General features: G+C 37.5%; 1 protein-coding gene across 1 annotated transcript; it reads left to right on the top strand.

The window, feature by feature from the left end:
• rpl35 (ribosomal protein L35) lies at positions 1 to 2,028 on the top strand. Its single transcript, XM_077522909.1, has 4 exons — positions 1 to 144; positions 764 to 900; positions 1,159 to 1,240; positions 1,840 to 2,028. Exons 1-4 carry the CDS (start codon positions 142 to 144, stop codon positions 1,987 to 1,989), a joined length of 372 nt encoding a protein of 123 aa, XP_077379035.1. The 5' UTR covers positions 1 to 141; the 3' UTR covers positions 1,990 to 2,028.
• The last annotated feature ends 20,356 nt before the right edge of the window (positions 2,029 to 22,384 follow it).

The following is a 22,384-nucleotide window of genomic DNA, read 5'->3' as shown; positions in this document are numbered from 1 at the left end:
TTAATTTCGCACCGTGGCGCTGTTGTTTGTTTGACGTTGACACACAACCCCCCAGAGGCGACGAAGAAGATCTTTTCCGGAAGCTGCTTTTGGCGAACACGCGGTACGTCCGGCCTTTCTAGCGGCGAAGCGATAAGCAACATGGTGAATCTCTTCTCGGCTCTCTTTTAATTAGAAAATGTAAATGTTTATCGCAGCTAACCGTAATAGCAGATGTCCAATATAAACGCGTAAGCAGCTAAGGCCGCGCTATAGTTGACTTTTTATAAGTAGGCCGCACTCGACAGTAAGAAAAATGCTAGTTTAAACTGCACCAGCACAAACTAGCGCCGCTGAGCTAAGTTGCTATGTGCTAACGCAATGACGACGTGAGCCTGAAAGCTCATTTCGTGGTTGTTGATTTGAAACTACCAACGTGATAGTAATTTAACTGATGGAATTTGTGTTTTATAACATTATTGGTGTAGTAGTCAGTGCGTTAAATGTAATCATGTTACCTAAGAGCTCGTGTAAAGCGAGGCAAAATATCTACGTGCTTCACTTGGTTCTCTTGTCTACGATGATGTTTGTTAAGCTGATGTACTGCTGATGCATTCACAACTGCTTACCAAAAGGCTGAGACTTGAGATGTCAGTTTTGTGCACTGATCTGACTGCATTGCCCCCCAACGAACAAATGTTAATGGAGACCGTCAACTATCCGAGTCTTCGCCTCGTTATAGCCACTTTTTATTTGACATTCTGTTAAATGTCATTTCATGCAGGCTAAGATCAAGGCAAGAGATTTGCGTGGCAAGAAGAAGGAGGAACTGCTCAAGCAGCTGGATGACCTGAAAAATGAATTGTCACAGCTTCGTGTGGCCAAAGTAACCGGCGGAGCTGCATCGAAGCTGTCGAAGATGTGAGTGCTGTGCTGTGTGACATAATGAATTGTTGGATGACTTGATGTGGTTCTGATTTGCCATTATGTGTCAGTTTTGTTGCAACAATGACTTGGCTTAACCACATTTGTCATGTACTGGGGAGAATTGATATGCTGTCACATTGTGAGTTGATATATATAACCTAAATGCTAAGATAGTTGCAAATATATTTTGTTCTTCCAGCAACTTTCTGGTTTCTGAATGCATTTCGTTTACGCTGTACTTCTCTTTTGCAGTCGTGTTGTCCGCAAATCTATCGCCAGAGTCCTGACGGTCATCAACCAGACTCAAAAGGAGAATCTGAGGAAGTTCTACAAGGTGAGGAGGAGCATTTGCAGCCACTTTTCTACTTGACCCGAACGGCACCGCTCTTTACCACACATCCCTAACTCGCGTAAAACCAGGAAATGGGCGTGGGACACGGAGTTGCTCGATTTTTGCTGTTGGCCACGTGACGGCGTGGCTCTCTGCTGGGCCCCAGACGACTGGCAGTGCATAACCACTTGCAAGATGATTCTAAATTTCGGTCCCATTGTAACCGTTCGGCCCCGGAAAAAAGTCAAATGGAAATGCGAACCAATGTTGACCTGCTGTGAAACCGGTCCAGTGGAAAAGTGGCGTTTGAGACCTATGACGGAAAACGTCAAACCACTAATCGTATGTGTGATTGTTGCTGCTGCAATGATTTGATTGACCTCACAAAAATTGAATGTGTTGAGTACATTTTTTATTTTTTAGGTAATGAAAGATGATTGCTGTCTGAATGACACGTCATGTGGTCATACACATTTTCATGTACTCGAGTTGAGGAAATAAATAAATAAATAATGGTTTAGACACTTGCAAACTAAAGTATAGCATTGAGTGCTTGTCCTTGACTTCCTAATGTAACTGGGTCTTATTTGATTGATTTTTAGGGCAAGAAGTACAAGCCCCTGGATCTGAGGCCCAAGAAGACCAGAGCTCTGCGTCGCCGCCTCAACAAACATGAGGAGAGTCTGCGCACAAAGAAACAGCAGAGGAAAGATCTCCTTTACTCGATCCGCAAATTTGCTGTCAAAGCTTGAAGCGTTTTCTATCTACTAAATAAAACAAGTTAAAGTTGGGCCTATTGTCCTCTTCACTATGAACTTGGTTAGTCACTTATGCTCTTATAAACTATACTACGGTAATAGAATTTGAATAGCCGTCATTGTTATTGTATAAAATGCAACCCTTTTGGTGCCTTTTATATAAGAACATGCACTGCTAATGGAATGAAATGGGGGAGGGAAAAAAAGTACAAAAAAAATTACAATTATATTTCACAAATGTGCAAACATTGCACTTTTGTCAACATAATTGCAAAGAAGATATACATTATTGCAAATCTGGTAGAACAGTTCAGACTTAATTTTGAGTTTATTGTAGTGAATTTAGGGCTGTCAAAATTAATCGACAACTACTTTAATAATCGCGTAATTGTTTGGAGCCATTTTTTTTTTTTAAATTGTCCAAATCCTCTGATGTCAGCATATCAACAGTAATTGATCATAGGTTTCTGTAGTCCTTCATGAAAGCAGACTGATTGACTTCTGTTTGATCACAATAAGACAATTTGGAAACATGTTTTAATCACTATACGAATACGAAGTACAAATTAACCACCAAAAGTCATCATTTGGGGATGCTTTTGTAATAACACTTAAATGCAAAATTCAAATGAATCTGGTTAGTTGAATAAGCAATAGAATAATTGATTCTAAAAATGTGATAACGTGTTATCGGTCCGGTTTTATGTGACCTGTACCGACGGCCCAAGTATAGCAGTTGGGAATCACTGCTTTCTTCATCACAGTGGTGTTAGCAGTCCAGGAGAGGTCGTTAAGAGGTCACTCTCTTTTAGAAAAAAAAAAGAGGTCACTCAGTCCCCGTTTACATAGAGTGGATCTGTCATAGTTAAACATGCAAGTTTTCTGTAATATACAATAATACGGTTGTGGCCAAAATGATTAGCCCCGCCTATCAAATTAGACAAAAGTCTTGATTTCTCCATGGAAATGGCCATTAACAACACGTCATGCTATTTGAGTAACAAGTTACAATCCAAAGATGAGCGATCTCTTGTGACTTCCAAGATGAGTCATCACCGTGATGGTTGGGTGTGCATATGTCCATTAAAAAAATAATGTGATATTTCCATATGTGGGTTACAATACAATTCAAGAGTTCACCGGAGTCTTAAAACTTTAGGAATAGCTTTGTAACCTTGCCCGATGCATAACCGTCAATTACAACACCATTTGTGCCAAAAATGTATGTGGAGTCAAGTAAGGACGCAATCAAAACGCTAATGTTTGAAAGATGCTACTGATTAGCATCTGTACACTTGTAACTACTGCTGTTGACTTTGAGTAATTCCTTTCACAGTTCATACTGGCGTACGAGCGATCCATGCCTTTTGATATCGTTTCCGTGACAATTTTGTCTTTTTCCCATATGTGGCCAACAAGTTTGAAGCGCTTTCATTCATTTTGGCAATGCATTCACCTTCATTTTCCCTGACTGATTCACTTCCTGCTGAGCTCTTCCCAGTTTGTCTCTTCAACCTCAGCATGGGAACTTCTTTCCCCGTTATCGGCCTTCCATTGGCGCTGGTTCGCTGTCTCACGTTTCCATTTCCTGCCCTTCTGGTGTGCAAACGGCTGCCTCCCACTGCTCGGCCTCTGCTGAAGGGGGCAGCAGAACCCTTGTACTAAGGCAGCAATAATGAAGAATCCTTAGATGGAGTGAAAGATGGCAATGATGCTGCTAACAACATTTGCAAAACGTTATGTGTGTATTGTTTACTTTTAGTTGGCTGATTAGTGCACAATTTGCATGCGCTTTCAACCCTTTAGATTAACCAATCATTTGTTAGAATGACGGACCCACTAGGACAGGGGTGTCAAACATAAGGCCCGCGGGCCGGATCAGGCCCGCAAAGTGGTTTAATCCGGCCCACGCGACAATTTTATTTAAAAAAAAAAATGTAATGTCTAATTAATCAGTCAGCCACAATCAACATACAGAAAATTTGTAACTTCACAAGCAGTCCTCAGATGAGCAATGCAACTTGTTGTCCTGGATGTCATTATTTTACACACAACTTAAAGTTATGGTTTGTTTATTATTTTAATCATAGACCGAAAAACGTGTTAAATACGACACAAATTCAATTACTGGTAACACAAATAGATATGATAAGGATTAGCGTCCTTATAACGTCATTAACTGCGCCACGCAATGCATTCTGGGAACAATATATATGCAATACAGGTAGATTTAACACGTCTAGGACTCAGTGTTGCCGCGTTCCATTTGCAATTGTATTATTTTTTTGGAACAATATGATTACAGTTGAGCTCTGTAATTTAGGACTGGTACACAAATAGCGAAAATCTGCATATAATTGACGTTAACGTATAACGTTTTTAAGTTATATACCGTTATTTTACCGATGCGGCCCACTTGGTAGTATATTTTCCTCCATGCGGCCCCTGAGCTAACATGAGTTTGACACCCCTGCACTAGGAGGCAATGGAATCGCAATGACATTTTGTGTTGTACATGAATTTGATAACTTAAAATACAGTAACATACACTAAAAATGTGGTGGTGGGGTCGGATTGCAGTACGACGTTTTGTAACAATCGGCAGTGTGGCACCGCACCACAAGGTGGCGCTTTTTCTTTCTGTGTTAGTAGTTTTTTTCTTTTGCCTTTTTTTGTATTTGCCCGGATTTTTCCCTCAACGTTTTTTTTTTGTAATGCGCGGTGGCGTCAAGCCCGCTAATTTTTTTTGTTGTTAGTTTAAAATAAATGTTGCTAACGTAAGTTGCTCTCCCTTTTTTTTGTGTGTGTGTTGCTGTCCCGCTTCGCCGTCAATGGCAAAATCAGCCTCCACGCGTTACAGTTTGTTGTCACCTTGCAGGCCCAGAAGCTCCAAGCGTGTAGGACCCCGTATGACCCCGTAGGACCCCGGAAGGAATGGGGATGTTGTTGACACATGAAACTTTTTTTGGGGCTGGCAACTCCCTTTCTGTTTCGCCCGCACATCCATGCTTTCATCAGAACCAGGCGCTCTCCATTGATCCTTCAGTCAACATGCTTCTGGAGAACAACAAAACAAAACAAAACGCTGGTGCAGGCATGCTGTGTTTGCAGAGGAATGCAAAGCAATGCTTTTATTTGTGGACACGCTGAGACTGACAGTCTAAAACATGTGGTTGCTTCTTTATCTAGCTGCAATGAATTTGGCTCTTGAATCCGAATCCGAATTCCATTTGTCATTGCACAGCAGTACGAGATTAGAAGCTAAATCTTAGAAATGCTACCACAAATGCTACCACATAAAAAAACAAAACACATTCTACAATGACCTCCAGAGAGTACATATGATTGTTGCTTTTGTGTGCGCGTGTGTAAAGGACAAACAATTTTTACCAAAATTTGAGTTAAAGTGTGCAAAAATGTCCAGCTTGGCAATTAATATAAACAAACAAATATACCCAACTAGCACTTTGTGAATGCCGTGCAAGTGGGCATAAGTTTTCCCACATTTTGGAGGTTATTTTTCATTTAATAAATTTTTCTTTTATATGAAATATTATTTAATGTATATATGTATGAATATATATGTCAACACTCTCTTTAAGAATATATTCTATGCTTTATCGATTTGAGGGTTAATCATTTGCCCATTATCATCCAAAGTGTATTTTTGATCTAACTTTTATGATCAGCCAATCACAGCGTTTGGAAATGATGACTCACACATCCTCACTAAGATCAAAATTTCTGTCCGTTCATTGCTCAGAGTTTTCTAAAATTGTTCTGGTATCATTCCTAAGCTAAGACTCCTTGCTAGAATTATTTTTATTTTTTTTTTTTTTTAGGTTCCGTTTTGTTTTCATTAGCATGTTTGGTATTGTAGTAATCCAAAATTACCTCAAAGTAATCAAGTTACGTTATTTTAATAATATGGCACTTGGATCACGTTTCTAATTACTTTTTTTTTTTTTTTTAAGTAACTAGTAACTGTATTGGAATACAATTTTCAAGTAACCCTCCCAACCCAGCCTGTATGGTAGTGGACAACACTGCCAAAAATATCACACACCCAAAAAGTGTCATCATTCCAACATCCCGACTTTTACACCCTTTGAAATAAAAACACAAGGATAGCAGGCACAAACCTCAAGAAGCAATTTAAGCCATTCGGCTGCTTCAGTCAAGCGTGGTTACGACGAAGCAGGTGACGGGAGTGTCGTCACAGTTCGTCATGACGCTCTTCAGATTTTAGTCATTGAGGGACAAAAAAAATTCTATGACTGCACTTACCTGCTCTCAATTAGTTTACACTTGATCATTGCTCCCAGTGGACTCATGGAAATAAAAGTTGGAATTCCTTTATGTGATATTCTTGTGAACATGGACCCACCCAAATGTAAAAAAACAAACTAGCTGGACTGTTAAGTGTCATTTTGCTCGCCTGTTGCTAGGGACAATGTGCTCAGTTTGTGGTTGGTAGGACTAGGGCGGAAGCGGGTATTTTGGGGGGTGTTGTTGACTTCCACTCTCTCTCTGAGTGACACATTTGGATTTGGATGGCATGAAGCAGCTGTTTTAACGATCAGGGCAATATCGTGATATTAAAACTGCCAAAATATCGTCGTCGTCATGTTCACAATATTTAAAAGGAACACATCTGTTAAAAAGGTCAGGTTGATTTCCATTTGTGCAGTTCTAGCACCCTCTAGTGGCTGGTTTATTAGTGTGATTTAATTTTTATTAGGGATGTTTTGGCCTTCTACGTTCAAAATCTATGCTAATTTTCAGAAAAAGGGAACCTAATTTGCTTGTGAAGCGATCAATGTGTACTTGCATTACCAAGTAAGTGCCTCAATATTGTTATTAGAGATTGTAAGGTGGTTTATATGCATTGCTGTTATGTACAAAAGTACAATATTGTGATCTTTTTTTAGTATGAGCTCTTTTTTTTGTTTTGTTTTTTTACAATATTGTGATCTTTTTAAAATTCATTGGTGTGGATTTTGCTGTGTACAGTTTGGCAGATCAGTAAAACTAAAAAATAAAAAAAAATGCAGCTGCATGTCTGGGTAAGAAAAAAAAACACTTTCCAACTTTGTGTCATGAAATATAATGAATTTTACACGCCTTGTTTCTTGGGCACACACTTTTTCAAACTGGCTGAAAAGCAACGTTTTGATTTTGTATTTGAGCGAATCATAGCTTGTAATGGGAAGCATGTGTGTGTGCACTTTTTTTTTTTTTTCCCCTCAGGCCACTGGGGACGATGTTTCACATGACCTTTAGTTGCTGCTTGCCAAAGTCAGATGGCTCTGCAATGTTTCTTACCTGCTGTTAGCAAAGTCAGGCAGTTGGGACATTCAATGGGAAACAAAAGAAGAAAGCAACACTGTACATTGTTAGAATAAAACATTGAGAGTGATCCTTTGAAATCCCCGTGGGGACATTTCTTCAACAATAAACAATCAGAATCATTCATTGCATCCATTTTCCAATTCCTTTAATGTTCCATAACTACACACCCTCATTACATTTCAGGTTTTCCTCATCATTCAAATTCTTTGTACTCCAAATACAAAACAGACAAAAACAATAGAGAGTCAGACATGCTGACCAGCTGCTTGCTGCAGCTTTTTTGATTATGGTTTGCTTTTAATCTGGATTCAAATACAGTGCTGGAAAGTAGTTGAGAATTTCACTTTTGATTGGGTTAATCTTTTTTTTTTTTTCATCATCACATGTGCTAAATTGCTATAAAAGCCATTTGGAAAATTCTATTTTAAACACATGATAGACCTACAACTAATTTCACTGGGCTCTTTTACATAAACTTGAAGTTGAAACTTTAAGTCGACCGAATTTAAGTCACACTTGGTAACATACTGAGCAAATGTAACCATGGATGGACACTGATTCTCATTCTTAGCAATGATCATAAAGTCCCTTTGTATGAAAGAAAAAGTGCCTGGCACCAATTCTAAGGTATAACATTATATAACATTCACATTAAATCAATTATATGAAATTAACTGCTTAGGGCCACACTTTGATTTGATCACTAACAGTCCCGCTTTTCGTTTGCCAGCACATAAGTGACTTATTTTACAGTAAAAATACAAAGAAAAAAAAAGAGGAAAAAAAACAATTTTAACTTTTGTTTAAAAACAATGTTTTCAATAATACTTTCATCCTACTGTAACTTGTCATGTTCGCATTTGAACCATTGAATCTCTTTTGAGATGTGTACGTTATTTATCTGGATTGTTGATTTCTTTTGTCTTCCTTCTCTTACACTGTAAATTTCAATATTGAAAACTGAGTCATTTAGTAGAACCTGATAAAAAACACTTTTGGATAACATTTGTCAGGTGGCTGAATGGAAAGGATCGAGTTTAGTTTATTTTTTTCGTCAATGTTTAGCGATTTGAAGGTAACAAAGGAGACAGATGAACGTCACTTTTTTTTGTGCGGCTATTAGGGGTGTGAATTGCCCAGTACCTGACGATTCGATTCGTATCACGATTCACAGGTCACGATTCGATTCGATACCGATTAATCCCGATACGAATTTATAAGTCGATTGTTGCGATTTTTTTCCATTCAAATTTAGAAAATACTAATCAATAAGCTTGTAGAGTGTAAGATTTATATGAAAATGTATTATTTATTTTTCTGAAATTTCAGTCTTATAGAGGTTGTAATCTGTTTCATGTTTGAACAGCATTAAAATAAAATATTAAGGCTTAATGTTCCGTTCATATAACATTCTTCCATGCTCAAGGTGTTAATCCTAACCCGAAGTCAGACGTTTTGTTGAATATTTTTCCATAAAAAATGGAAGTTTAAAAATCGATTCACACACACAAAAAAAAAAAAAAAAAAAAAAAAAGGCAATGATGATAAGATGTTGAATCGGTAAGACTACCGAATGAACAATTCTGAGCTCTTTAAAAAAAAAAAAAAAAATCATTTTTTTTTTAATTGAATCGATTCGAGAATCGCGCGATGTAGTATCGCGATATATCGCCGAATCGATTTTTTTTTTTGACACCCCTAGCGGCTATGATTGAAGTAATTGTCCAAAAAAATGAGTTCTATTTTATCATTTATAAATACTTGACTGAAACGTCAAGTATTTGAAACGACGCATATCAAAATCTGCTAGGATGAAATGTGGAGCCTTTTATCCAGAGTCAAGCAGAAATAATTGACTGCAAAGGCTTTACCTAGGTCAAGTTTCCACCCCTGTGGACTCCAAGTGAGTACTGACACGTGTGAATGTGGAACGATTCGCCCACACTGCTGCCCTTGTTGAAAGGATCTTGATGTCACTGTGGTTTTGGGGGTTTTCCTGGTTCGATGACATCATCATGGCTCCCTCAGACTCAGCTGTGGGTGTCCAAATTGTTCTCTGTGTGTGGGAGGCAATAAGACACCTGTTCCCTTTTTCTCTTGTGTCGACATACCAAGCGCTTAAAGTGTTTACATTAAACGTAAGGAAAGCCAGCCTGTGTGACTTCAACATGAAGAAATATCATTTTGATATAAAACATGTCACCCTTGCAACTGTTTTATGTTCCAGTTCGAAACTTATTAACGCATCTTATTTGAGTCGGGAGTAGATTTTGTGTCGATGAATATGATACACACTAAACTGTAAACAGGAGCAGGAAATGTGGCCTTCAATTAAAAGGAAAAAGCATGTTTATTTTTTACAGCACCAAACACATTATTATTGTATGTTATTGCCAGAACATTTTAAAATACTCGAGCGATTCCAAAACTCGAAGCCTGTAATTATCCCAATAAAGAAACCCGTTCAGATTTTTCCTCAAGTGTTGCTCGTAGAACATTGTAAACATGTTGCCATAACTCCTCCCCATTCGCTATGGCAACAAAATAGCAGTACAGTGGGAAAGAGTGAACAGAGTAGTGTCACATTTCTATGAGTCCCAAACGACCACCACAGGCAATGCCAAACAGCAGAATGCCTGAGAATGCATAGAAACAAAATTGATCCGCAGGGAAGAGTAGAACCTAGTGGCATGCAAAATAACACGCGAGAAGGTTCCAAGGTTCCACGCTGCCCTTTTTGGTGACACTTTTTGGTGGCTCGTTTTCCCACCCTGGGTCACCCACAAGTCACTGACGATGTTTGTTGTTGCGTTCTTGGGACTGTGCATTAGGGATGTAATGATATCCAAACATCACGATACGATGATATCACGATATTGTGGGGGCGTTGGGGATATTTGAAAAAGATCACAATATTGTAAAAAAATTAAAAAAAAAGAGCTCATCCTAAAAAAAAAAGCACAATATTATGCTTTTGTACATAACAGCAATGCATATAAACCACCTGCAATCTCTAATCACAATATTGAGGCACTTACTTGGTCATGCAAGCACACATTGATTGCTTCACAGGGCAGATCGGTTCCCCTACATCTGACAATTAGCATAGATGTTAAACATAGAAGGCCAAAACATCCCTCATGAAAATTAAATTGCACTAATAAACTAGCCACTAGAGGGTGCTAGAACTGCACAAATGGAAATCAATCTGACTTTTTTTTTTTTTAACAGATATGTTCCTTTTAAATATTATGAACATGACGACGACGATATTGTGGCAGTTTTAATATAACGATACCACGATTCTGCATGCGCGCTTTGCACACAGCAAAAAAAATAAAAAATAAAAAAATCAGCACAAATTATTTTATATATTTTTGTTTTGCAGGTTTAAGTTTTTTGTTTTTTTTTAATATTGTGCTCCTGAGTTAATGTTGGTGATCAGTTTGAATGCGTTATTATTTATTGATTTTATGTCATTTTATTTTTCCGTATCATATGGTTTGACATGGTCAGTCAAAAAAAAAAAATGTTTATAGTTTAATTAAGGATTTATTTATTTTTTTTATTTCAGATGCATGACAGAAAATAATTGAGAAGCACTGCGTTAATGTAACATTATTTCATGCTTAAGTTGTGAACCCTAAGACGTTTTGGTGAATATTTTTCTATCAAAAATGGATGTTTAAAAATCGATTCGGCCGCCTTTTGAATCGATTCAAGAATTGCTCGATGTAATATTGCGATATATTGCCGAATCGATTTTTTTTTTAACATCCCTAGAGTCGAGTATATAATGCACACAGTAAAAAAAAAAAAATGTGTTTCTTCTGTTCCATATTTAAAAAGTTGACTAGCGTGTGATGCTTTGCGAGCGGAATACCTCCTTGGCGCATTGAATGCTCTGGGAACTTAACCTTTTGCATGGTACAGTTCACATACCAAATCCAGTTTCATCAGCTTGATTTGTTTCTCACCCTGAGGTCACTTCTGCAGGGAGCGTTTGGGTCACGATTTCTGGTGAAGAATCGAGTGTGAGGTGCTGATTGCCCAAGGGGAAGGAATGTTTGTGTTTGACATTAGAATCCAAAATAAATAATGTCCTCTTTCATTCAGGTGGCAATAAATGCACGTTGCAATTCAGTGTGAAATTTGACAACCCGCTCGACCAACCGAGCCACGGCTGCTCTCATTCAGTGAGAAGTTTGTATGTTTATGAGATGGATTTGCACATTTTATTTCTCATATAATTTTAATTTCTGTGGTTAGACAACTTATTTTTATATACTGTAGGAGCTACTTAACATGCAATAGATAATGAGTACAAAAATGGACATTGGACTTGTGTTTAATGCTTTTATTGTTCACGTTCATACTTATAAATGCACACATGTATGTTGCATAAACTTATTTCTCTCAATTCAATTATTTATTTTTACACATTGTTTATTTTCCAATTAGCTTTCTGTGTGAGCAGGCAGCACCTTGAATCCTTCTCTAATTTAATCAGTCATAGTCTGTGATCTATCGTATCAAACCTATTTTACAAATCAATATACAAACCAACAGATAATCATTATTTTCATTTATATTTGCAATTTCCTCTACCATTTGCATCACTGGCTAAGGGCTGGTCATATTTTCCCTAAACCCAAACTGGTAGTCAATATTTATTCATTTATTTATTTAATAAACAAATGTAATTGTTCCACAAATAATAAGAAGGGAAACTAGTTTATATATTTTTTTCTTCACTGTTAAAAATTGGATGGAATTATTTTCACTAATTTCCTATTATGAAAATCTACCTGTTGAAATGACATGCTAATCAATACGCTTTCTAATTATTACCATGTGGGCGGATGAGTGGTTAGCACGCTCGCCTCCCAGTTCTGAGGACTCGGGTTCGAGTCCAGGCTCCGGCCTTCCTGGGTGGAGTCTCCTCCCACATTCCAAAGACGTGCATGGCAGGTTAATTGGGCGCTCCGAATTGTCCCAAGGTGTGCTTGTGAGTGTGAATGGTTGTTCGTCTCCGTGTGCCCTGCGATTGGCTGGCGACCAGTTCAGGGTGTACCCCACCTACTGCCCAAAGCCAGCTGAGATAGGCTCCAGCACCCCCAGCGACCCTTGTGAGGAGTAAGTGGTCAAGAAAATGGATGGCTGGATGATTACCATATCAACATGGTTTGTTGTTTGACTTTTGTTTTCCATTTTTCTTACTATTTCTATTATATCAGCCCTAGAAAGTAACATATCATTTATTATGATTTATATTAAATTATAATAACATATGAGTTCATTAGCAATATCTTCTAAATATGAACACTGCTTGAAAAAGAATTTGGGTGTTCATTTACTGTACGTGACCTCTATTACTTATTTTTATTATGTTATCTATTATCATATGAATAATGTGATTTATCACCTTTCAGGTCCTTCAAATATTATTTTAACTCACAGTTTTAATTTATTAATTAATTTTTTTTATAAAGCTTGTACTTTTCCTCCCATCTTGTACACATTTCTGATAAAGTAATGTTTGAATTTTTGAATGCCTTTTTATCAGTAATGGTTTTCTTCTGTGTACATTATTCACTTTAACCTTCCAATTACACAATTATTATACAATTCTATGTGAGCCAAAAAAAAAAAAAAAAAAAAATCATATACATGATTTAGATCATCAGCAGACACATCATCAAATCATAATTTAAACCATCCATCTTTAACTCATTCAGTGCCAATGACGGCTATACACGTCTAAGTAGGGCTGTGCAATTAATCGAAATTCAATTATAATTTCAATTATTACACTCCACAATTACAAAATCAGCATAATCATAAACTAAAAAGATTATTGTGTTGTTTAAATTTATACATTTGCACCTTTTTAAAATTTTAAAATAACTGATTTGATGGTTTTTTTTCATCCAAAAGGAACTTACATAAATATAGTGTTTCAAATAATTTTATTTGTCTTAATATTTTTGTATTTGTTTTTTATGTTTAAAAATTTTCTTGTTTTGTACCAAAAAATTAAAAAAATAAAACAATATTGCCCTACTGCACAGTGCATATGCTGCACTCCAACTTTCACATTTGTGCCAACATAAAAAAATATATATTATTATAAATTATGTTTGGTCCAAAACGTAATTATGGTGTTTCTATTTTTTTTTTTTTTTTTGGTCCTAATATTTTTAAACGCTTAAACATTTTCTTGTTTTGTGCCAAAACATAAATAACCGTTTGAATAATCGTGATTTCAACTATTGCCAAAATAGTCCTGATTATTATTTTTCCCCATAATCGAGCAGCCCTAGTCAAAGATCCATTTTTACTGGGCTGGCAGTGAATGAGTTAATGCATCAATCTCCTCAGGTGTTCTTTTTCATGGTCAATGTGTGTCTGGGTGACAGCCATGTTTGATTGCAACTTCCTTCCTTCTCAAAGAGGTGATTCATCCAGATAGGCCATCCAATACTGTTGTTACACACACACCAACACAGTTGTCCCAAATCCGAGTCATTTTTTGCTGGCACACGAAAATGTCCTCCGGTCTGCAAGAGTTTCCTTCCCTTGTCATCTGCTAGTAGTAACCGGAGACTGTGCATGTCCACCTCTGACCCAGAGTTAAGAACACAGGAAAATTATTTGATCTACTGCATCTGCATATATATATTTTTTTCACAAAGTAAAAAATAGGGAAACATTTGATTTCTTAACTGATATACTGTAATTCTTGATGTTATTCAATGTGTTTATTTATTTATGAACACAGGAATAAACAAAGGACGGCTTGCAATATTTGCCGAGACCTTTCTGTGTGTTCTCCTTGAGCTGGTGTGAAGACTCCCGTGTCATCCAACATTCTAAAAAAACATGCACGGTTGATGGAGTACTTTGAATTGCCCAGTGATGTGCATAATGAGTGTAAATAGTTGTTGGTCTAAATGTGTCCTTTGTGAGTTTCCATCGCTCTCCTAAAGTCAGTTGAGATTCTCGGGGGTTTGCCCCCCCAGTTCGACACCTAGTTTGCTAATTTCCCCTTCTTCTATGTTGTTTTCAAGTACATAACAGTAAGTCGCACACCTATGCAGTGCAATGAGCCGATGGGCTCCCTCCTCCAACTCATATGGCACCACATTCCTACTGAAAGGTATCGAATGCAATTTAGTATTCAGGATCCGAGTCAATAGTTTCTTTTACGCAGGGATTGTGTGACATTGTTGTAATATTAAGCCCACTATAATGTGTCCTTGCTTGCTGACGCAGAATTTATCGTTGGTAGCAAAATGCTGGCATGACATTCCGTAATGGAGTTTGTGTCAGCACTTTTGCAAGCTTTGTATGAGCTGCGCTGTCCCAATTATACCAGCACCAGTAAACGACTGTGTGCAGCTTACACAGAGCAGTAAAGTAAAACACATTTAGCTGTCACAGTGAAATGATTGTGTACTGCAAAAAAACAAACAAACAAACAAACATAATATAATTTGTGGTCGTCGCAACCACAATTTAGATCCTAAATTTGCAACAATACTTCCAGTCATGCAAGTGACACAAAGGAGGGCAATTATGTAAATAATGAAATTAAATCAACAAATCATACACATCGTTAGGACCGTCATGACATTTGATCACTGGCCGTTAGCTAGCGAATCAGTGCATGGGGCAAGAAGGGGAAAGTTCCGACTTCCGGGTTTCCACACATCAGCGCCGTTTCCGGCCACTGCTGGCCGCGTTCCAACACTCGCACCCCCACCCCTGCGCCCCTTACTTTGTTACACGATACCCTAGGAACACAAGTCATATTTGACATTTTGAGATGAATGTTTTAAATTATTTAATAGGGAAAAATGTTTTATAAAGAAAATGATGAAGAGGAAAATTATTCTAATTATGTTTTCTTTCTTTCTTTTAAGAAAAAAGACCTCAAACTGCAATTCAAGGCTCCTTCTACATGGAGAATGACAAACTAGCCTATGTTCACATCATTAAAAAAAAAAAAAAGGCAAAATCCGAAAACAAAGCCACAGTTGTCAGACTGCCGTTACTTTAAAAGCAGACAGCACTCACTGCTAGCAGCTAGCGACTAGCCACTAACACTGGAAACTTGTGCTGAATCACAAAATGACCGCGTAATAAACTAGAGGTGTCTTAGCGGCCTAAACTAGCAATTGATATGATTTCAGGATGGCGGCGTGTTGATGCTGGCACGTAATGGCAATTAAAAACTACGATAAGGCAAACCGAAATGTGTAGAAGCAAGTCAAGCTAGCCGTCACCCGGTCACGCCACCATGCAGGCCAACTTCAAAATAAAAGCTCTCTAAGGCTATTGCATGGCATCAACGTATCCTTTCTTAAGCTTTATTTTGAAGTTAGCCTTTGTTGAGGCGGCATTACTTTATTGAATATTTGTAACTTTCTTGACAAGTCAGCGGCAGCACACTTTGCCAAAATGCTACTTACATGATCGAGAAGTTTTTTTTTTCTCTGCCATCAAAGTCAATGTGGACTGATCTTGTTGCCATCACGTGGACATACTTTTAAATTAGAAGCAGCTTTTTTGGATCTCACGGCGAGGTTGTCATCATCCATGTTTGTTTACGTCTGCGCGCCGCGTTGTGTGCTTCCCAAAGTGTCCCGCTGATGCCGGGTACAGCGCTTCTGAGTTCCGCAATATTTTGAACATTCTGTATACAGTGTTCCCTCGTTTTCCGCTGGGGTTAAGTTCCAAAAAATACCCGCAATAAATGAAATCCGCGAAGTAGTTAGCTTTATGTTTTACAACACTTATAAATGTTTTAAGGCTCTAAAATCCCCGACCGCACAATTTATACACTTTTCTCATTGAGGCATTTACATGTTCTCACATTTCTCTCTTGTTCAAACATTGACAATGTTCAAACCTTCATAAATTTTATAAAATGGGTATATTACTGTAAAAAAATATGCAAATTAAACTTTAAAAAAAATCCGCGATACAGCGAGACCGCGAAAAGTGAACCGCATTATAGCGAGGGAAGACTGTACATACCTTTATTAACATATTTTAACCCCTTCATGTACTGTAACATCTACTGTGCATGTTGTTGCATGAAAGTGTCATCTGCATCATCATCATGACAAAAGTTGCTCTAACAAGCAGTAGAAAGTTTCTAACTAAAATGATGCTACATTTTAGTATTGCTTGACAAGTTATTTATTACTGCAAATCATTTTAATGCAACAAATATGATGATGTAATATTGTGTGTGTGTTTGTGAGTCCATTGCTCACTAATGTCCTGAAAGGGAAATTATTGTGTCAACTTCCATCAAGTTCGTTTTGACGCTTTCAAGCGAGCGCACGCATGCTTGACATTCAGCACAAAGCCGGTTTCTCCCGTAGCTGTGGGGAATGCTGGCTCGGTGACAGCAGCACGAATCTCAGCACATAAAGAATGTGGCCATTGTGGTGACGGTTAAATCTTCTCTTTCAGTTAAGCGCCAACGCTCCTTGTGCCACAAGACAGCTGTTGTCTGGAGACTAATGGGTATGACACATTTCTACTGCGGTCGTCTATAATCACATAGGCCGTATTCATTCAAGAAAAAAAAAAAAAGTGATCTAGACTGCATTCAAATAACTAATGGGAATGTTGAAAGGTCCCCGAGAAGGAAAAAAAAAAAAGTGCTTCCGTCAGTCGGATGAGTTTTTCCACTCCACTTGTGGCGACAACACCGCCGCATGATCGTCAACATAAACACTTTGGTTCGCATACTGCAACCGCTTGGTAGCCCCTCACAGTATCATTTGATCTCCTGTTTGCAACTAACGGCACAAGTGAGCCAAGTGCACATGTGCACTTAAAAGCAGCATAGTAAAAAAAAAAAAAAAGAATAAAAAGCAGCCTAGTTATCACCACGATGATGAGAGTCATGTGTCTGCCGCTCTCTGAGCAACAGCCAAGTAAAAGGAACTTAAAAAGGTCAACCAAAAAGCTTCGGTCCCACCACCCTGGAGTCTTTCCATATATATGATATGGAAATGCTGTGAGGCCCTGTCACCGAGCATAAACGCCTAAAGAGAAATATTAACTGGTGTCTGTAAAGTTGGCGTGTACATCACAACATATGACAGCATTTGTGCAACATACGTACTGTTGCATGAACTTCAAATATACCACACAAGACATTATGGCATGCGATGCACATGCACTGATGAAAATTCATAAGCATGAATGTCATCCATCTGTTTTGAAAACCCGGTCAGAATTTAAACAGTTGGATAAAGCCTCTGAAATGAGTCGATTTGTGAAATCGTTCAATACACATAATTATAATAATTATATTGCTATAAAACATGGAACCTACCAAAAGAAAGATTAGAGTCAGGAAAAAAAGTATACTTCTGTTTCGTTTTGCAGTAATTAGCATTAGTATATAGCTAAGTTTCATTATTATTAACAAATGTGTTTAAAACAGTGGTGAAATGAACTTTTTGCAACATGGCCCTGGTTGATCTCTTATACTCTGCTGCCACCTGCTGGCCGTTTTTGTAATACTACCATTGCTTCAAGCATTCTCTTCAGTTCAGAGGCTGCATCAAAGCCTTATGAATGCTCTAGCATAAAAAAAAAACCCATTAAAAAAAAACGTATAAATATGTCTTTGGGAGCAAATGAGTTAATATAATTTTAATGCCTTGGCCACAAACAACATTAATATTTCACAACACAAATAATAGCTACTGCAATAAAATAAAATGAAAATTCAATTTTAGAACAAATGTGTTTTTATATTAGTGGGGGTGGGGGTGGCACGAACATCTTGGGGGGGCGGGCACAAGAGAGCTTTTAGAAATCCTTCTGGTTAGTTGACATATGCACATCAACCCAATGACAGATCATTTTTCACTTCTCCCTGTGATGGAATTCTCTCTGCACATTAAAACCTTGATGTGACCAAAAATCCAACACCCAGTGCTTTCTCTCACAGATGTTAAATGAGCGTAACCCAAATAAAAGCACTCATAGATCTGATGTTGTAATGAAATATGATTTTAAAAATTCCTATGAGTAATGCTGGTTCAATATAAAATATGTGCGGCCGGATTTATCGCATAACCATGTCTCATGCTTCATGTTTGAAAAATAAATACTGCTTACATTTAGCAAAGTCTGCTCTCAAGATGTCGTTAATATGATTTGTATGGCGTGCAGCAGAGACCCTACGATGATCACATATGGAGGATTATGAAACGATAAGTGAGCCCTCTTTTAACATGATCTGAAGAAAGGTCTTAGACTAATCCTTATGGCCAGTATTTTTTGTATCATTTTTTCAATAGGACTATATCCATAGCGAGAGCAAGCATTGTTTCTGTATAAAGTTATTGTGCACCATGTGACGGATCTCAGCCACATGCTACATCAAATTGGATTAAAAGTCAGATTTCGGCTGAGTTTGTATGACTTCACTTGTAAAAAGTCAAGGGCAAAGTCCATATTTCGATTATTACTTGACTTCATTTGAGTTTTTTTGGGGGGTTTTTTTTGGCCATCACTTATTCAGCAGTACTATTATGCTGGACCTGGTACTGGGCCTACTGTATATAGATACTGTGTTTGTATTAGTCTTCCATTTAATAATAATAATAATAATAATAATAATAATAATAATAATAATTATTATTATTATTATTATTATTATTATTATTATTATTATTATTATTATCATCATTATTATTATTATTATTTTAAATAACAGATTTTATTTACACGGACATATTTTTGGTTGTAAATGTTTTGGTGTAATTTGGACAATAGATTTACTGAAGAACATAAAATTATATCCAGTCAGAGGATAAACACAATACTGTATCAGATCTGATTAGATTTTTCCCTCCAATCGCCAAACGCCACTGGAGCTTCCGTCCATCTATTTTTATTTTTTATTTTTTTCCAGCTTATCCACATTAAGGTTAGAGATGAACTGAAGCTTAAAATGTGAAATGTATAGACCACGTGTGAAAGGTTGTCCAGGGCTACACCAATATGCTCGTCGACAATATTAATTTCATGCATTCATATGATGCAGGCGGCATGCAAGCCAGCTGGTTAGAAGATCAGCGTCACAGTTCAGAGGATGTGGGTTTGTACTTTGATCTTCCTGTGTGGATTTTGCAGGTTCTCCCCGGGCCTGTGTGTATTTTCTACAGGAACTTAGGTTACTTCCCACATCCCAAAAATGTGCATTGTAGGTTAATTGAAGGCTAATTTGTCCTTAGGGGTGGGTGGTTATTTGTGTATGTTTGTCTATTAGTGTCCTGCTCACATATGAACATATCACCATTTTATAAACACCAAAAAAAGATGTTAACAGAACCGAATGCCTTAATTTTTCAACATTTCTAAAATGTGCTCCCAGCATCACAACAAAGTCATATTAGCCACAACCCAAAAGTCCGAAAAAAGTGGCACAAAATGAGGGAATGTTCATGGCTGAAATGTTGAAAAATGGAGGCGAGACCAGTAGGTGGCGATGATGACAGAAGTGAACATTTGCTTTTCTGGAATAGCCTCATAAGCGCAAACAATCGCATGTCCTACGTTTGACTGGAATTTGCTATTAACTCATTCACTCCCAGCCATTTGTCAGTGAAGCAGCCCCCTTCGCTCCTCACTGTTTCACTGGATTTTGACTGATTTTGCAAGGCCCACAGAATATTGTGTTCTATTGCTATAAAACATGGAACCTACCAAAGAAAGATTAGAGTCAGGAAAAAAAGTATACTTCTGTTTCGTTTTGCAGTAATTAGCATTAGTATATAGCTAAGTTTCATTATTATTAACAAATGTGTTTAAAACAGTGGTGAAAAGAGCTTTTTGCAACATGGCCCTGGTTGATCTCTTATACTCTGCTGCCACCTGCTGGCCGTTTTTGTAATACTACCATTGCTTCAAGCATTCTCTTCAGTTCAGAGGCTGCATCAAAGCCTTATGTATGCTCTAGCATAAAAAAAAAAACAACATAAAAAAAAACGTATAAATACGTCTTTGGGAGCAAATGAGTTAATAAAGTGTCTATGTATATTTGTAAATAATTGTTTACAGTATTTATATTCAAAGCATAATGGTGTATTTTTAATGGTAATTTTTAAGACAAAGTTACCTTTAATTATGGTGTAGTTTCACACGTTCTTGACTGCTGAGACTAATTGCTTGACATTTTCAACGGACCACTCCAATTTCCAATGAGGCGACACCTCACTCAAAGCCCAACAGCTGGAAAGAGGTGTTGCAATTTGTTCTCTGGAGTTGCTGTCTGGCATTTGGAGATCGAGGCATTGTGATGGATGGCAGACGTGACCGTGGTGCCCCAAATGCAGCTGTTGCGCTCGTGTTTCTTTGTCAGCCGCTCTTCAGCCAATTGGTGTGGGTGGCGTGTTTTTCAACTACATTGTCGTTGGTCCAAAGACCAACCCAAAAAAAACCCAAGACACCTCCAAAGCCCTAGCATAACATCCAATATCAGGTTTCCTGTCCAACATGATGCTCTCACACTGACTTCATTTGGATTTTTTTTTTTTTTGGGGGGGGGGGATTCTCTTTGGAAAGCTTATGCTTGGCCGGGTTTTATGGATGGCGAAACACTGGATTAGGTCATGGAAGTTCCTAAAACAAATTGTGTGTATTTAGATCAATAAAGAAGACCCCATTAAAGAAAAATATGGATATTTATTGAGGGATGTGAATCTAAGAAAACCACATAACTTGGCACAGGACGCCTGAAACGTGCTCGTGCGTCACCACCAATTGTCATCGAGCGGCAAAATGACCCAGATGCAAGGACATGCAGAGTTGAAAGTTTTTTGTGATAATGACACCGTACGACAAATTGTTGTGACGAGCTCCAAAGTCAGTCCTTACTTCAGTTCAGGGATGGGCAACTGGCGCCCTATGGACCACCCACACACAGTGGTCATTAGGGGTGTGAATTGCCTAGTACCTGACGATTCGATTCGTATCACGATTCACAGGTCACGATTCGATTCGATACCGATTAATCCCGATACGAATGGTCACGATTCGATACCGATAAATCCCGATACGAATTTATAAGTCGATTGTTGCGATTTTTTTTCATTCATATTTAGAAAATACTAATCAGTAAGCTTGTAGAGTGTAAGATTTATATGAAAATGTATTATTTATTTATCTGAAATTTCAGTCTTATAAAGGTTATAATCTGTTTCATGTTTGAACAGCATTAAAATAAAAATATTAAGGCTTAATGTGCCGTTCATAAAACATTCTTCCATGCTCAAGGTGTGAATCCTAAAAAAAAAAAAAAAAAAAGAAAATCGATTCTGCCGATTATTGAATCGATTCGAGAATCGCGCGATGTAGTATCGCGATATATCGCCGAATCGATTTTTTTTAACACCCCTAGTGGTCATTAATCATTTTTGGAAAATTAAAACGTTTACTGTTGCTGAGGCATGATAAAAGTGTTTACCAGTTCCTCCAACCCCTTGCCAAGTTCCCAAATTAATGCACTTAAAAGCACATAGAGCAGTTATGCACATTTACTTCTTATGCTTAAAAAAAATCTAAACTTAAAAAAAAAAAGCAATAATTTGAAAATAAATCACGAATGACATATAAGTTTGTATATAAAATGGATTCTATGATATGTTGATTTGATTTGGATGGATATAGAAAATTGGTAGTATAGTGTGATACTAGCATGTTAGTTGCAGGCACCGTTTCTGTGTATTTTTATTTATTTATTTTGAAATGTTTAGCTGAACGATTGAACTTATGTTGATTTTGTAAAGACTATTATTTTATTTTTCATTTTTGCAAGGGACACCAGGAAAAAAATCGTTTTCCCCATGGTGAAAACTAATGGGCATCGATCCCGTTTTAAACAATCTTTTTCCAGTGCCTCCCTTCTGAGTTGCTCGAAAATGGAAATGAATTTTGGGATTTTCAAATCTTCTGCCAAGAAATCATGCAGCCATGTTCCTTGCAGTGCAGTTTGGAA

The sequence above is a fragment of the Festucalex cinctus genome, chromosome 5 (genome assembly GCF_051991245.1).
Source record: "Festucalex cinctus isolate MCC-2025b chromosome 5, RoL_Fcin_1.0, whole genome shotgun sequence".
NCBI classification, from domain to species: domain Eukaryota; kingdom Metazoa; phylum Chordata; class Actinopteri; order Syngnathiformes; family Syngnathidae; genus Festucalex; species Festucalex cinctus.
The sequence above is the reverse complement of the archived record's forward strand: the minus strand, read 5'-3'. Positions and strand labels throughout refer to the sequence as shown.

Bases quoted from the DNA above. Each gene is read 5' to 3' on its own strand.
- rpl35 (XM_077522909.1), top strand. The intron at 901-1,158 runs GTGAGTGCTGTG...TCTCTTTTGCAG, and splicing joins GCATCGAAGCTGTCGAAGAT to TCGTGTTGTCCGCAAATCTA. The intron at 1,241-1,839 runs GTGAGGAGGAGC...ATTGATTTTTAG, and splicing joins ATCTGAGGAAGTTCTACAAG to GGCAAGAAGTACAAGCCCCT.